Source organism: Coregonus clupeaformis, unplaced genomic scaffold, assembly GCF_020615455.1.
Source record: "Coregonus clupeaformis isolate EN_2021a unplaced genomic scaffold, ASM2061545v1 scaf0073, whole genome shotgun sequence".
Taxonomy (NCBI): Eukaryota; Metazoa; Chordata; class Actinopteri; order Salmoniformes; family Salmonidae; genus Coregonus; species Coregonus clupeaformis.
In genome coordinates, this window is record NW_025533528.1 from 109,542 (window position 1) to 124,026 (window position 14,485).

The 14,485-nt window shown below is 45.3% G+C and overlaps 1 protein-coding gene across 1 annotated transcript in view; it reads right to left on the minus strand.

Moving 5' to 3' along the window:
- Positions 1–2,852: 2,852 nt before the first annotated feature.
- The window catches only part of LOC121531196 (hyaluronidase-5-like), a 56,581-nt gene continuing 44,948 nt past the window's right edge, over positions 2,853–14,485 (minus strand). The window contains exons 4-5 of the mRNA XM_045213021.1: positions 3,198–3,241; positions 2,853–2,909 (exon numbers count right to left, since the gene is read on the minus strand). Coding sequence (XP_045068956.1) covers positions 2,853–2,909; positions 3,198–3,241 — 101 coding nt within the window. The remainder of the gene's footprint in view (positions 2,910–3,197; positions 3,242–14,485) is intronic.

Genomic DNA, 14,485 nt, shown 5'->3' on the forward strand with positions numbered 1-14,485 from the left:
TATGTAGCCTCATGAAATCAATAACTTGCTAACATCAGATTACAATATATTAGCCATTTTTGAGACTCACTTAGATCATTCATTTGAAAATGCAGCAGTAGTGACTGAAGAGTCAGGAATGCTTATGGGGACGGTGTTGCTGTATATATTCAGAGCCATATCCCTGTAATTCTTAGAGAAGATCTTATGTCAAGAGTTATTGAAATGTTGTGGTTGCAGGTTCACTTGGCACATCTAACGCCTTTTCTTTTGGGGTGTTGCTATAGGTCACCAAGTGCTAACAGACAGTATCTAAATAATATGTGTGAAATGCTTGATAGTGTATGTAATGTAAACAAAGAGGTCTACTTTCGTGGGGACCTGAGTATTGACTGGTTTTCATTAAGCTGTCTGCTCAAGAGGAAGCTTCTCACTGCTACCAGTGCCTGTAATCTGGTTCAGGTTATTAATCAACCTTCCAGGGTGTTTACAAACACTACAGGAACAAGATCATCCACATGTATTTTCACATTTATACTAATACTGTAGAACTTTGTTCTAAAGCTGTATACATACCCATTGCATACAGTAATCACAATATAGTGGCTATATACAGGAGAGCCAAAGTTCAGAAAGCTGGGCCCAAAACAGTGTATAAGAGATCATACAAAATATTTTGCTGTGACTCTTATGTGGATGATGTTAAACATATTTGTTGCTCTGATTAATAAAGAGCATCCAGACACTGCACTTGATGAATGTCACATACAGTGGGGAAAAAAAGTATTTAGTCAGCCACTAATTTAGTTCTCCCACTTAAAAAGATGAGAGAGGCCTGTAATTTTCATCATAGGTACACGTCAACTATGACAGACAAATTGAGAAAACAAAAGAAGAAAATCACATTGTAGGATTTTTAATGAATTTATTTGCAAATTATGGTGGAAAATAAGTATTTGGTCACCTACAAACAAGCAAGATTTCTGGCTCTCACAGACCTGTAACTTCTTCTTTAAGAGGCTCCACTGTCCTCCAGTCGTTACCTGTATTAATGGCACCTGTTTGAACTTGTTATCAGTATAAAAGACACCTGTCCACAACCTCAAACAGTCACACTCCAAATTCCACTATGGCCAAGACCAAAGAGCTGTCAAAGGACACCAGAAACAAAATTGTAGACCTGCACCAGGCTGGGAACACTGAATCTGCAATAGGTAAGCAGCTTGGTTTGAAGAAATCAACTGTGGGAGATATTATTAGGAAATGGAAGACATACAAGACCACTGATAATCTCCCTCGATCTGGGGCTCCACGCAAGATCTCACCCCGTGGGGTCAAAATGATCACAAGAATGGTGAGCAAAAATCATGAATGACATGCAGAGAGCTGGGACCAAAGTAACAAAGCCTACCATCAGTAACACACTACGCCGCCAGGGACTCAAATCCTGCAGTGCCAGACGTGTCCCCCTGCTTAAGCCAGTACATGTCCAGGCCCGTCTGAAGTGTGCTAGAGTGCATTTGGATGATCCAGAAGAGGATTGGGAGAATGTCATATGGTCAGATGAAACCAAAATAGAACTTTTTGGTAGAAACTCAACTCGTCGTGTTTGGAGGACAAAGAATGCTGAGTTGCATCCAAAGAACACCATACCTACTGTGAAGCATGGGGGTGGAAACATCATGCTTTGGGGCTGTTTTTCTGCAAAGGGACCAGGACGACTGATCCGTGTAAAGGAAAGAATGAATGGGGCCATGTATCATGAGATTTTGAGTAAAAACCTCCTTCCATCAGCAAGGGCATTGAAGATGAAACGTGGCTGGGTCTTTCAGCATGACAATGATCCCAAACACACCGCCCGGGCAACGAAGGAGTGGCTTCGTAAGAAGCATTTCAAGGTCCTGGAGTGGCCTAGCCAGTCTCCAGATCTCAACCCCATAGAAAATCTTTGGAGGGAGTTGAAAGTCCGTGTTGCCCAGCGACAGCCCCAAAACATCGCTGCTCTAGAGGAGATCTGCATGGAGGAATGGGCCAAAATACCAGCAACAGTGTGTGAAAACCTTGTGAAGACTTACAGAAAACGTTTGACCTGTGTCATTGTCAACAAAGGGTATATAACAAAGTATTTAGAAACTTTTGTTATTGACCAAATACTTATTTTCCGGGGGCTCAGCATCCGGTAGGGCAGGCAGAACGGGAGTTTCCTGGTGGAGAGCCAGACCCGATCACCAGGATGGAACACAGGAGCCTCACTGCGGTGGCGGTCTGCCTGATCCTTCTGACGGCGGACGACGAGCTGGAGCCTCACGTGGGAAGCGTTCCACACCTCCTCTGCCTGCCGGAACCACTCGTCCACTGCAGAAGCCTCGGTCTGGCTCGGAGTCCACTGAGCCAGGGACAGCTGATATCCCAGGACGCACTTGAAAGGAGTCAGCCCAATGGAGGAGTGACAAAGTGAGTTCTGGGCGTACTCCACCCAGGGAAGGATCCGGGCCCACTCCCCCTGTCGGTGACTCCTTAGGTGACTCCTTAGGTGACTCCTTCGGTGACTCCTTAGGAACCTCCCCAGGTCCTGGTTGGTCCTCTCCATCTGCCCGTTGGACTGCGGCCGGTACCCGGATGTGAGGCTGACCGTGGCCCCCAGCTTTTCCATGAAGGCTCTCCATACCCGCGATGTGAATTGGGGGCCACGGTCGGAGACGATGTCCTCCGGAAGGCCATAGTGCCGGAAGACCTGCTGTAACAGTGCCTCAGCGACCTGGAGAGTGGTAAGGAGACCAGTGAGAGGGATACAACTGCAGGATTTTGAGAATATGTCCACAACAACCATAACAGTGGTGAAACCATCAGATGTGGGAGATCAGTAACGAAGTCTATGGACAGATGGGACCAAGGCCGCTGAGGCAAGGGAAGGGGAAGAAGTTTTCCTGCTGGAATGTGCCAGGGAGAGTGCCGGGGAGATTTAGTTTGGGCACATATGGAGCAGGATTTGACGTAGCGGGCAACGTCCTGCGCCAAGGTGGGCCACCAGTACTTATCGGAGAGGGATTGGATAGTCCGGGTGATACCTGGGTGTCCAGTGAGAAGGGATATGTGTGCCCAGGTCAACATCTGATCTCTTACCCCCGTGGGGATGTAGATGTGTTCTGGAGGGCAGGTAGCAGGAGTGGGTTCCCTCTCCAGAGCCTGGCGGATGTCCACATCGGCCCATATCTCACCATCTGCTGGGACACTGCATTCTCCAACGTCTTACTCACCAACCCTCGGACACAGGGAACAAGACAACAACCACATAATACAAGCATACCCATACAGGCAATAACTGCCCCCAAAATTGTGGCTACTATGGTTTTCCATTTCCCAAACATTTCATCCAACCATCCGGTCACAGAGGTATTGATTCCAGAATTCTCAGCCCACTCCTCGCTTAAAGCTGTTAGCCCCGCCAGAGCTCTTGTCACAGAACCGTCTGGTGCTGTATTGTTGGGGATTAGTATGCAACAATGCCCCCCAACCATTCTACAGACACCGCCCTTCTCTGCCAGCAACACATCGAGAGCCAACCTATTTTGCCAAGTCATGAGTGAGGTGGCAGATAATTGATCTGAGATCCCCCTCACTGCATCTCTAGTCTGGTTCTGTCAGCGTCTGGGTGAAGTGGGGAAACGGAGTCAGGCGCAGGACACAGAACTGAGAGATAAATGGCTTTACTAGACTCAAAGTAAACCATAGCAAACCCTCCACGCAGGGAAGAGCAAAACAACAGCTCAACAGACGACGTAACAAAGAACAATCACGCACACACCCAGGAGGGAAAACAGAGGTAATATAGGGAAACTAATAAGCCTAATGAGTAACAGGTGTGAAAAATAAAGACAGAACTAGTGAGACACAGAAACATCGATCGGTGGCAGCTAGTACTCCGGTGACGACGACCGCCAAAGCCTGCCCGAGCGAGGAGGAGGGGCAGCCTCGGCCGTATCCATGACAGGTTCACAAATCGTTGTTGGTTGTAATATATATAATTAATCCAATCCTCATTTTTATTGATTGTTACCCACCAAAGGAACGTGGTAGTAAACCCTTCTCCTACTTGATTCATAGCTTTGTATTCATCCGGTACTCCCCTTGGTATCCCAATCGCATCAATCCAAATAGGGCTATTCTCCTTCTGGTCAAAACTCCTCCTATGTCTGTGTAACCCCTTCCTTGGTTTCTGGTGACTAATTCTGACTGGCTGAACCAGTAGAACTGGGGCGCAGATACCTCGCCACCCTTTTGGCAGTGTCTGCCTTATACGGCCTTTACTGGTACACGCCCACGATACATCGGTTACAGGGGCTGTGAGATTTAGTAGTTTCCCCTGTGCCTCTGAACCCAGATCATTAACATTAACTACTGATTTACATTCATTGAAATCTCCCAAATTCCTGGTGCCAATTCTTGTGTCTGTAACACTGGTACTCCCTCAGAGTTAGAGTGAACTGAGGTGGGTTAGCAGCATTTTTAAACTCGCCAACCCTATCCCTGTAAAGTTAACCTCTTTTTATTTAGATCCCAAATCCAACACACAAGAAAACATTGCCTGTGGCATTGGAGCAGTCAACATGGTTGGTCGCCCAAAAGCCCTGGCGGTGTAATTCGTCCCGTTCAACCAGAGGTTTTCATTAGGTGTGCCCTCTACTTCCCCTTGGTTTCTTTCTTGGAGGAGAAAATATTTCATGGTGGGCAGGTTAGTCGAATTGACTCCGTCAACCCTTGACTGATCTACTCAGTTTGGTGCTATTAATGGATTAACGACAGGACCTGGGGACTTCGTCTCTTTGGTTTATACCAATTGTAATCGCCGACAGGTATCCCGTCCGTATTCGTCCGCACAAGCCCAGTAAGTTATTTTCATGTCTTCTTTAGTGACTTTGTCTATTGTCACTACTATCTCCATTTTGGATGTCTTTATTCTTTTTTATCCCCCATCTGGACGTCCAGTCTCGCCCAGTTTCATATTCCCGTCCCCAAGTTTGTTTGAACACCTGAGCCCAGGAACAATCCATCGTGGAAGCTTAAATATAATGTGATGTTATCATCTAAAATTACTCGCTTACACGCGTCGATAAGATCCCTAACCTTCACTTTGAATCCTGCAGTCTGCCCTTCTCTGACTCCTATTTTGTAGGTCACTCGTCCTTTACTGTTGGTATGTTGGGTTGTTTCTCTTTTACTTCTTAACAATGATGGGGGCATAGTATAATTGGTGCCGGGAGGTGGTGGATCCTGATGTATCAAGAGAATTGCAGAGACTATGATGCAGCTCAGAGTCCCCCATATTCCCAAGAACCACCACCACTCTCCTGTCCTTAGTCGATCTGCTTGGTTCCACCCCATACTCACACCCCTAGGAACACACTACAGTGATGATAGGTTGGGGTAGGAGATCTTCGTTAACAGAGGTGATCCCCAGACCCTATCGGTTCAGTTCTTCTCTCTAACTCTGCGTGTGTTCAGTGGTGCTTGTGTGTGTTCCTACCTTTTTGCAGTGGTTATCTATTACCTGGTTAGAAAAATGGGACCCATTGTCGTAATAAATAGTTTCTGGTAATCCGAATCTTGGGATAATGTCTTGACATAATGCCTTAGCTACAGTTATGGCATCTGTCGAAGATGTAGAAAAAGCCTCTACCCATTTAGTATATTCGTCTATGATTGTTAAACACAATTTCTTCCCTTCACTCCGTGTTAATTCTATAAAATCAATTTCCAATTGTTGGAATGGGTATTTTGCTGGGGGATATCCCCCCTGGGCTGCTCTTTGTCTCCCTTGGTGATTATTCTGTGCACAAATGACACATCTTGAACAAAAATGTTTTAAGTCATTTGTTATTCCATATGCCACAAAGTGTTTTCTAATCTGTTCCACCATTCCCCCTGTTGACACATTCCTCTGCCCATGTGTCAATATTGCAGCATTTCTAAATAGTGCTTTAGGTCAGATTGGTACATTACCCTGGTGCCATATTCCGTCCTTGTACACTGCCCCTAGCTTCTTCTACTTCATTGTTTCTTTCAATGGTGCCCTAAAATGGCTATCTCGAAGCAAGTTCCTGTCTATTGTGGTTTCCTCTTTCAACTGTAACCTATCTATATGGTATGGCTTCAGGGCTACCTTTTTCGCTTCCTCATCTACTTTTCTGTTCCCTTTGCTGACACTGTATGAGCTTCACACTTACAGATTGGATTGGATTGACCTACACAACAGTAAAAAATGTGGACACACCTACTCATTCAAGGGTTTTTCTTTATTTTCACAATTTTTTACATTGTAGAATAATGGTGAATACATCAAAACTATGAAATTACACATTTGGAATCATGTAGTAACCACAAAAAGTGTTAAACATATATATGTTATATTTGAGTTTCTTCAAATAGCCACCCTTTACCTTGACAGCTATGCACACTCTTGGCATTCTCTCAACCAGCTTCATGAGGTAGTCACCTGGAATTCATTTCAATTAACAGGTGTGCCTTCTTAAAAGTTAATTTGTGGAATTTCTTTCCTTCTTAATGCGTTTGAGCCAATCAGTTGTTTTGTGACAAAGTAGGGGGGGTATACAGAAGATACCCCTATTTGTTAAAAGGCCAAGTCCATATTATGGCAAGAACAGCTCAAATAAGCAAAGAGAAATGACAGTCCATCATTACTTTAAGACATGAAGGTCAGTCAATACGGAAAATGTCAAGAACTTTTAAACTTTCTTCAAGTGCAGTCGCAAAAACCATCAACCAGAAACTGGCTCTCATGAGGCCCGCCACAGTAATGGAAGACCCAGAGTTACCTCTGCTGCAGAGGATAAGTTCATTAGTTACCAGCCTCAGAAATTGCAGCCCAAATAAATGCTTCACAGAGTTCAAGTAACAGACACATCTCAACATCAATTGTTCAGAGGGGACTGCGTAAATCAGGCCTTCATGGTCGAATTGCTGCAAAGAAACCACTACTAAAGGATGCCAATAAGAAGAAGAGACCTGCTTGGGCCAAGAAACACGAGCAATGGACATTAGACCGGTGGAAATGTGTCCTTTGGTCTGGAGTCCAAATTTGAGATTTTTGGTTCAAACCGCCGTGTCTTTGTGAGACACGTGTGGGTGAACGGATTATCTCTGCATGTGTAGTTCCCACCGTAAAGCATGGCTGGTAGTGTATGTTTTTCACTAACTGTCCCTGGGACATCAACTTAGTCAAAATATAAAACCCTGTTGTTTAACAATTCTCCTAAGACCTTCAAAAGTTTGGTGCTGGCTCATCAGCTCAGTGTTCCACATAATGTGAACAGGTTAATGGTTCAGATGACCTTACCCTCAACCTGTTAAACGAAACAACCTTCAATCATTACTCATTGTCCGTATCTACAGGGGGAAATGGGAGCTCATCCAGAGTTGGCAACTCATTAGTTTCACCATCCTCTGGAGGAGCAGAAAACATGATTGCTGCTGAAAATCTTATCAGCCAGAGAGGCACAGATCGCCTTACAGCATGTTAATAACATTTCACAGGGAAGAGAGAGAGAACACATGTTATAACCGTTTCACACCAACCTTAATAAGAATGAGATTGGGGCAAGGTTAGCCCAAGCTACAAACTAGTGGCTCTCCTCATATTTTAGGGGCATAAAAGCCTTGCCTTTCCAAATCATAATTATAACTATTTATAAATTATTCAACCCAAATGTAGAATGACAGTCCTTAGTGCTTCACGTTGGTTCTATCACTTTAATTTAAGACCCTCAACTTAGCACACACCGATACTGGCAGAATGTTCATTTTCTTTGTCATACAGTACATTAATCTAGCATTAACTTTTCTCATCACTTTTGGTAATGACAGATTGGTATCTCAATGCATTCTAAGTCTAAATTACTATACATTTCACAGTGTGCAGACCTCCACAATCAACCTGAGACAGTGTCTCCCGACCCCCCCCTGTCTCAGCCTCCAGTATCTATGCTGCAATAGTCTATGTGCCAGGGGGCTAGGGTCAGTCAGTTATATCTGGTGTTATTCTCCTGTCTTATCCGGTGTCCTGTGTGAATTTAAGTATTCTCCCTCAAATTCTCTCTCTCTCCCTCTCTCCCTCCCATCCCGGAGGACCTGAGCCCTTGGACAATGCCTCAGGACTACCTGACCTGATGACTCCTTGCTGTCCCCAGTCCAACTGGTCGTGCTGCTGCTCCAGTTTCCACTCTTCTGCCTGCGGCGATGGAACCCTGACCTGTTCACCGGACGTGCTACCTTGTGCCAAACCTGCTGTTTTCAACTCTCTCTCTCTACCGCACATGCCTCTAAATGCCCGGCTATGAAAAGCCAAGTGACATTTACTCCTGATGTACTGACCTGTTGCAACCTCTACAACCACTGTGATTATTATTTGACCCTGCTGGTCATCTATGAACATTTGAACATCTTGGAGAAAAATCTGTCCTTAATGGCCATGTACTGTTATAATCTCCACCCGGCACAGCCAGAAGGGGACTGGCCACCCCTCAGAGCCTGGTTCCTCTCTAGGTTTCTTCCTAGGTTTCCGCCTTTCTAGGGAGTTTTTCCTAGCCACTGTGCTTCTACATCTGCATTGCTTGCTGTTTGGGGTTTTAGGCTGGGTTTCTGTATAGCACTTTGAGACATCTGCTGATGTAAAAAGGGCCTCAGAAATAACATTTGATTGATTGATTGATTGATTGAGACCCCAAATAAACATTTTTGGATGAGCCTAAATCAATTATGGGCACGGTTGACCTCCCCCCTCCGTCCTGGCACAACCATCTGGTGTTTGTTCATGTTCTTCTTCACATAGCGTTTCAGTTCGTCCTCCTAATGGTACATGTTCAAAGTGGATGGCCCTTGATAATGTCTCTCACCTGAGCCGCCACTGTCCTTTACAGTCCATTATGTCTTTGTCCATTTTCCTACCAGTACACCAGCAAGTTTGGATGGGATCTCTCTCCATGCTCACTCCACGTGGACCCATGTCGCACTCCTTAGAGAAAAAGGCATGAGAGAAAAGGCAGTTGATAGCTTCAGTTGTAGCTCAGTTGGTAGAGTATGGTGCCTGCAACGCCAGGGTTGTGGGTTCGTTTCCCACGGGGGGCCAGTATGAAAATGTATGCACTCACTAACTGTAAGTCGCTCTGGATAAGAGCGTCTGCTATATGACTAAAATGTAAATCTAAATGCAGTGTACAGGTTGCTGGCTTAGACTCATGTCTCAAGGTAGAAATGATGAAGGACCATATTCGCCATTACTTCAGCCAGTTAGGGGTGGTGAGGTTCACACTGTTCTCGGCAGAATTATCTTCCATGCATCTAGATACCATCTGTGGCCACCTTCGCCATAACCTCGAGAGAGGACAGACCAGAAGAACAGCTTAGTTTAGGGCATATCTGATTCAGGAAATCCAGATTTCTAAAATAAATGTCAAAGAGAATAACAACACACAGTTGAAATATTTCTTTTTCAGAAATTGCCTTATACAGTGCCTTGCAAAAGTATTCATCCCCCTTGGCGTTTTTCCTATTTTGTGGCATTACAACCTATAATAGTTAAATAAAGTCCACCTGTGTGCAATCTAAGTGTCAAATGATCTGTCACATGATCTCAGTATATATACACCTGTTCTGAATGGCCCCAGAGTCTGCAACACCACTAAGCAAGGGGCACCACCAAGCAAATGGCACCAGGAAGACCAAGGAGCTCTCCAAACAGGTCAGAGACAAAGTTGTGGAGAAGTACAGATCAGGGTTGGGTTATAAAAAAAATATCAGAAACGTTTAACATCCCATGGAGCACCATTAAATCCATTATTAAAAAATGGAATGAATATGGCACCACAACAAACCTGCCAAGAGAGGGCCGCCCACCAAAACTCACGGACCAGGCAAGGAGGGCATTAATCAGAGAGGCAACAAAGAGACCAAAGACAACCCTGAAGGAGCTGCAAAGCTCCACAGCGGAGTTTTGAGTATCTGTCCATAGGACCTCTTTAAGCCGTACACTCCACAGAGCTGGGCTTTACTTTAAGAAAAAATAAGCAAACACGTTTGGTGTTCACCAAAAGGCATGTGGGAGACTCCCCAAACATATGGAAGAAGGTACTCTGGTCAGATGAGACAAAAATTGAGCTATGTCTGGCGCAAACCCAACACCTCTCATCACCCCGAGAACACCATCCCCACAGTGAAGCATGGTGGTGGCAGCATCATGCTGTGGGGATGTTTTTCATCGGTAGGGACTGGGAAACTGGTCAGAATTGAAGGAATGATGGATGGCGCTAAATTCAGGGAAATTCATGAGGGAAACCTGTTTCAGTCTTCAAGAGATTTGAGACTGGGACGGAGGTTCACCTTCCAGCAGGACAATGACCCTAAGCTTACTGCTAAAGCAACACTCGAGTGGTTTAAGGGGAAACATTTAAATGTCTTGGAATGGCTTAGTCAAAGCCCTGACCTCAATCCAATTGAGAATATGTGGTATGACTTAAAGATTGCTGTACACCAGCGGAACCCATCCAACTTGAAGGAGCTGGAGCAGTTTTGCCTTGAAGAATGGGCCTAAGTCCCAGTGGCTAGATGTGCCAAGCTTATAGAGACATACCCCCAAGAGACCAGCAGCTGTAATTGCTGCAAAAGGTGGCTCTACAAAGTATTGACTTTGGGTGGGGGAATAGTTATGCATGCTCAAGTTTTCTGTTTTTCTGTCTTATTTCTTGTTTGTTTCACAAAAAAAAATATTTTGCATCTTCAAAGTGGTAGGCATGTTGTGTAAATTAAATGATACAAACCCCCCAAAAATCCATTTTAATTCCAGGTTGTAAGGCAACAAAATAGGAAAAATGCCAAGGGGGGTGAATACTTTCGCATGCCACTGTACTCCCCTATCATCTTGGCGATCTCACTGCAGAGTTACAGGTCAGGGAGTTAGAGGGCTAATCCTCAGGGAGAAATTCCAACAATCTAGCAGACCCAATTTGGTGAGATTTGTTACACAACAATAGCAATTCTAATTCATATAAAACTAGCGGAGGGGAAAACTTCAATCCCTCTGTCTTACTTCTTCAAATTACTAAGATATTGCATTATTGGATTGCTATCTGAAAGCCAATTACCATTCACTTTGTTACTTTCACTAGTCTCCATATCTGTTTCCCTTAACTTGGACTTCATTCCATACAGGAAGACCTCAATCACTACTGCTTAAACACACAAATCACTCTCATACAACATTCTGATTTTCCCCCTATTTCAAGGTTTAAAACAAAACAAAACAAACATGATAACTTTCTCCATATTGGAAGGCATTGTTTTCATTATAGTATACCTTCAAAAAGTTACTCTATATTTTTATTACCAATCTCTGTTGGATATTCACTTTCTGCTTCAATATTTATTAAATGTCTTACATTTTAAGATTCATATGTAATGCTTTGGAGGGATCAATATATATTAACTGGGTTGCACTGTCTATCAGTCTCCTGTAGCTGGAACGCTCCGTACATAATAAGTCTGGCACCTGAGACAGCAGGGAAGCAGATGCAGTCTCCATTTTGCCTACTCACAAATTGGTTTAGAACATCATCATTTGAGATATCAATGAAAACTCCATCGGGAGTACAATACATTTGAGCCTTTTAAGTTTATTTAACAAAAAATCATGTTCAACACTCATCAGTTCTATTTAACAGGGTATGGGGTTTATTACTAAATGTATTACCAGGGTGGAGGAAATCTCATAATCGTTTATAGTTTTTATTGGTTAGGGGTAAGACAATTTCACAACATATACCCAATACACACAAAACTAGTAAGGAATGGAATTTAAGAATATATACATATATGGACAAGCAATGACAGAGTGGCATGGACTAAGATACAGTAGAATATTATAGAATAGAATACAGTATATACATATGCGATGAGTAGTGCAAGATATGTAAACATTATTAAAGTGACTAGTGTTCAATTTCTTAAAGTGGTCAGTGATTTCAATAGGCAGCAGCAGCCTCTAATGTGCTAGTGATGGCTATTTAACCGTCTGATGGCCTTGTGATAGAAGCTGTTTTTCATTCTCTCGGTCCCAGCTTTGATGCACCTGTACTGACCTCGCCTTCTGGATGATAGCGGGGTGAACAGGCAGTGGCTCGGGTGGTTGATGTCCTTGATGATCTTTTTGACCTTCCTGTGACATCGGGTGCTGTATGTGTCTTGGAGGGCGGGTAGTTTGCCCCCGGTCATGCGTTCGACAGACCGCATCACCCTCTGGAGATTCCTGCGGTTGCGGGCGGTGCAGTTGCCGTACAGGGGGCGGTGATACAGCCCGACAGGATTCTCTCAATTGTGCATCTGTAAAAGTTTGTGAGGGTTTTAGGTCCCAAACCTCCTGAGGTTGAAGAGGCTCTGTTGCGCCTTCTTCACCACACTGTCTGCGTGGGTGGACCATTTCAGTTTGTCGGTGATGTGTACGCCAAGGAACTTGAAGCTTATCACCTTCTCCACAGCGGTCCCGTTGATCTGGATAGGGGGGTGCACCCTCTGCTGTTTCCTGAAGTCCACGATCATCTCCTTTGTTTTGTTGACGTTGAGTGAGAGGTTATTTTCCTGGCACCACACTCCCAGAGCCCTCACCTCCTCCCTTTAGGCGGTCTCGTCATTGTTGGTAATCAAGCCTACTACTGCTGTGTTGTCTGAAAATTTGATGATTGAGTTCGAGGCGTGCTTGGCCACGCAGTCATGGGTGAACAGGGAGTATAGGAGTTTCCTAAGAGCTAGTCGCGAGGCCGCCGTCTTCGTTGGCGCCAGTAGAACAGTAGTACGTCTACGTGTGGGTGTGCAAGTTGTATATTATTATTATTATTTCTATTGTTACTTCATCAGATCCCTAGTAACGCATTATACAAATATTATGTTACTTTATCCCTAGTAACCCATTATACAAATATTATGTTACTTTATCTCTAGTAACCCATTATACATTTGTGCTACATCACAAATTCCTCCTCTACATCAGTGTTCTATCCATACAGGGGTTTAAATATTCCTTGCGTTCTATTTAACAGCATATTCGGAAATAGTACTCTCTTCTTTCATATCTCCATACAGAATCCCTATTTAACGTTATAAATCTTTAGGTTTTCACCTCCACACCGCAGCAGCAATCACAGCACAGCAGCCCGAGAGGTACACTGTCAGCGCGTGCTGTAGGTGGGTGCAGTGGTGGAATCAAACGCAGGACACAGACGGATAGTCCAACAGACTTTAGTGATCGCCAAACACGGCAATAGGTCAACTCTTGCCCGAAGGCGAAATACGCACGAAGGTGAACAAAACAAAAGCGCACAAACAGGTGCGTAAATACTCCAACAGTGGAGGGAAGCTCAACCGAGCGAAATACAGGAAATCACGCCCTATACACGAATGACAAAAATCAATAACACACAACACTAGACAAACACAACGAGAAACTTATAGAACACTAATTAGGCTAAACAAGAACAGGTGTGACAACAAACAGACAAAAGCAAACGAACATGAAACATACAACGGTGGCAGCTAGTATTCCGGAGACAACGAACGCCGAAGCCTGCCCGAACAAGGGAGAGAGGCAGCCTCGGCCGAAACCGTGACAGTACCCCCGCCTTGACGCGCGGCTCCAGACGTGCGCCGACTCCGGCCTCGGGGACGACCCGGAGGACGCGGAGCAGGGTGCGTCGGGTGCCCACGATGGAATTCCGTCAGGAGAGAGGGGTCCAAGATGTCTCTCCTCGGCACCCAGCACCGCTCCTCCGGACCGTACCCCTCCCACTCCACTAGATACTGGAGACCCCCATCCGACGTCTCGAATCCAAGATGGACCTCACAGTGTACGCCGGTGCCCCTCGATGTCCAATGGGGGCGGAGGAGTCTCCCTGATCTCACTTTCTTGGAGTGGGCCAGCTACCACCCGGCCTGAGAAGGGACACATGGAACGAGGGGTTAATACTTTTATATTCAACAGGCAGTTGTAATTTGTAACACACCTCGTTCAACCTTCCCAGGACTTTAAATGGCCCTACAAACCGCCGACCCAGTTTCCGACAGGGCAGGCGGAGGGGCAGGTTTCTGGTAGAGAGCCAGACTCGATCACCAGGTGCGTACACCGGTCCCTCACTGCGGTGGAGATCGGGCGCTCGCCTTATGACGTCGGAGGGGCCCGCTGCAGGTGGACGTGTGCAGCGTTCCATGTCTCCTCCGAGCGCCGCGCCCACTCATCCACCGCAGGAGCCTCGATCTGGCTCTGCTGCCAAGGTGCCAGAACCGGCTGGTAACCCAGCACACATTGAAAAGGGGTTAGGTTAGTGGAGGAATGGCGTAGGGAATTCTGGGCCATCTCGGCCCAGGGAACGTACCTTGCCCACTCCTCCGGCCGGTCCTAGCAGTATGTTCTAAGAAACATACCCACATCCTGGTTCACGCGTTCCACCTG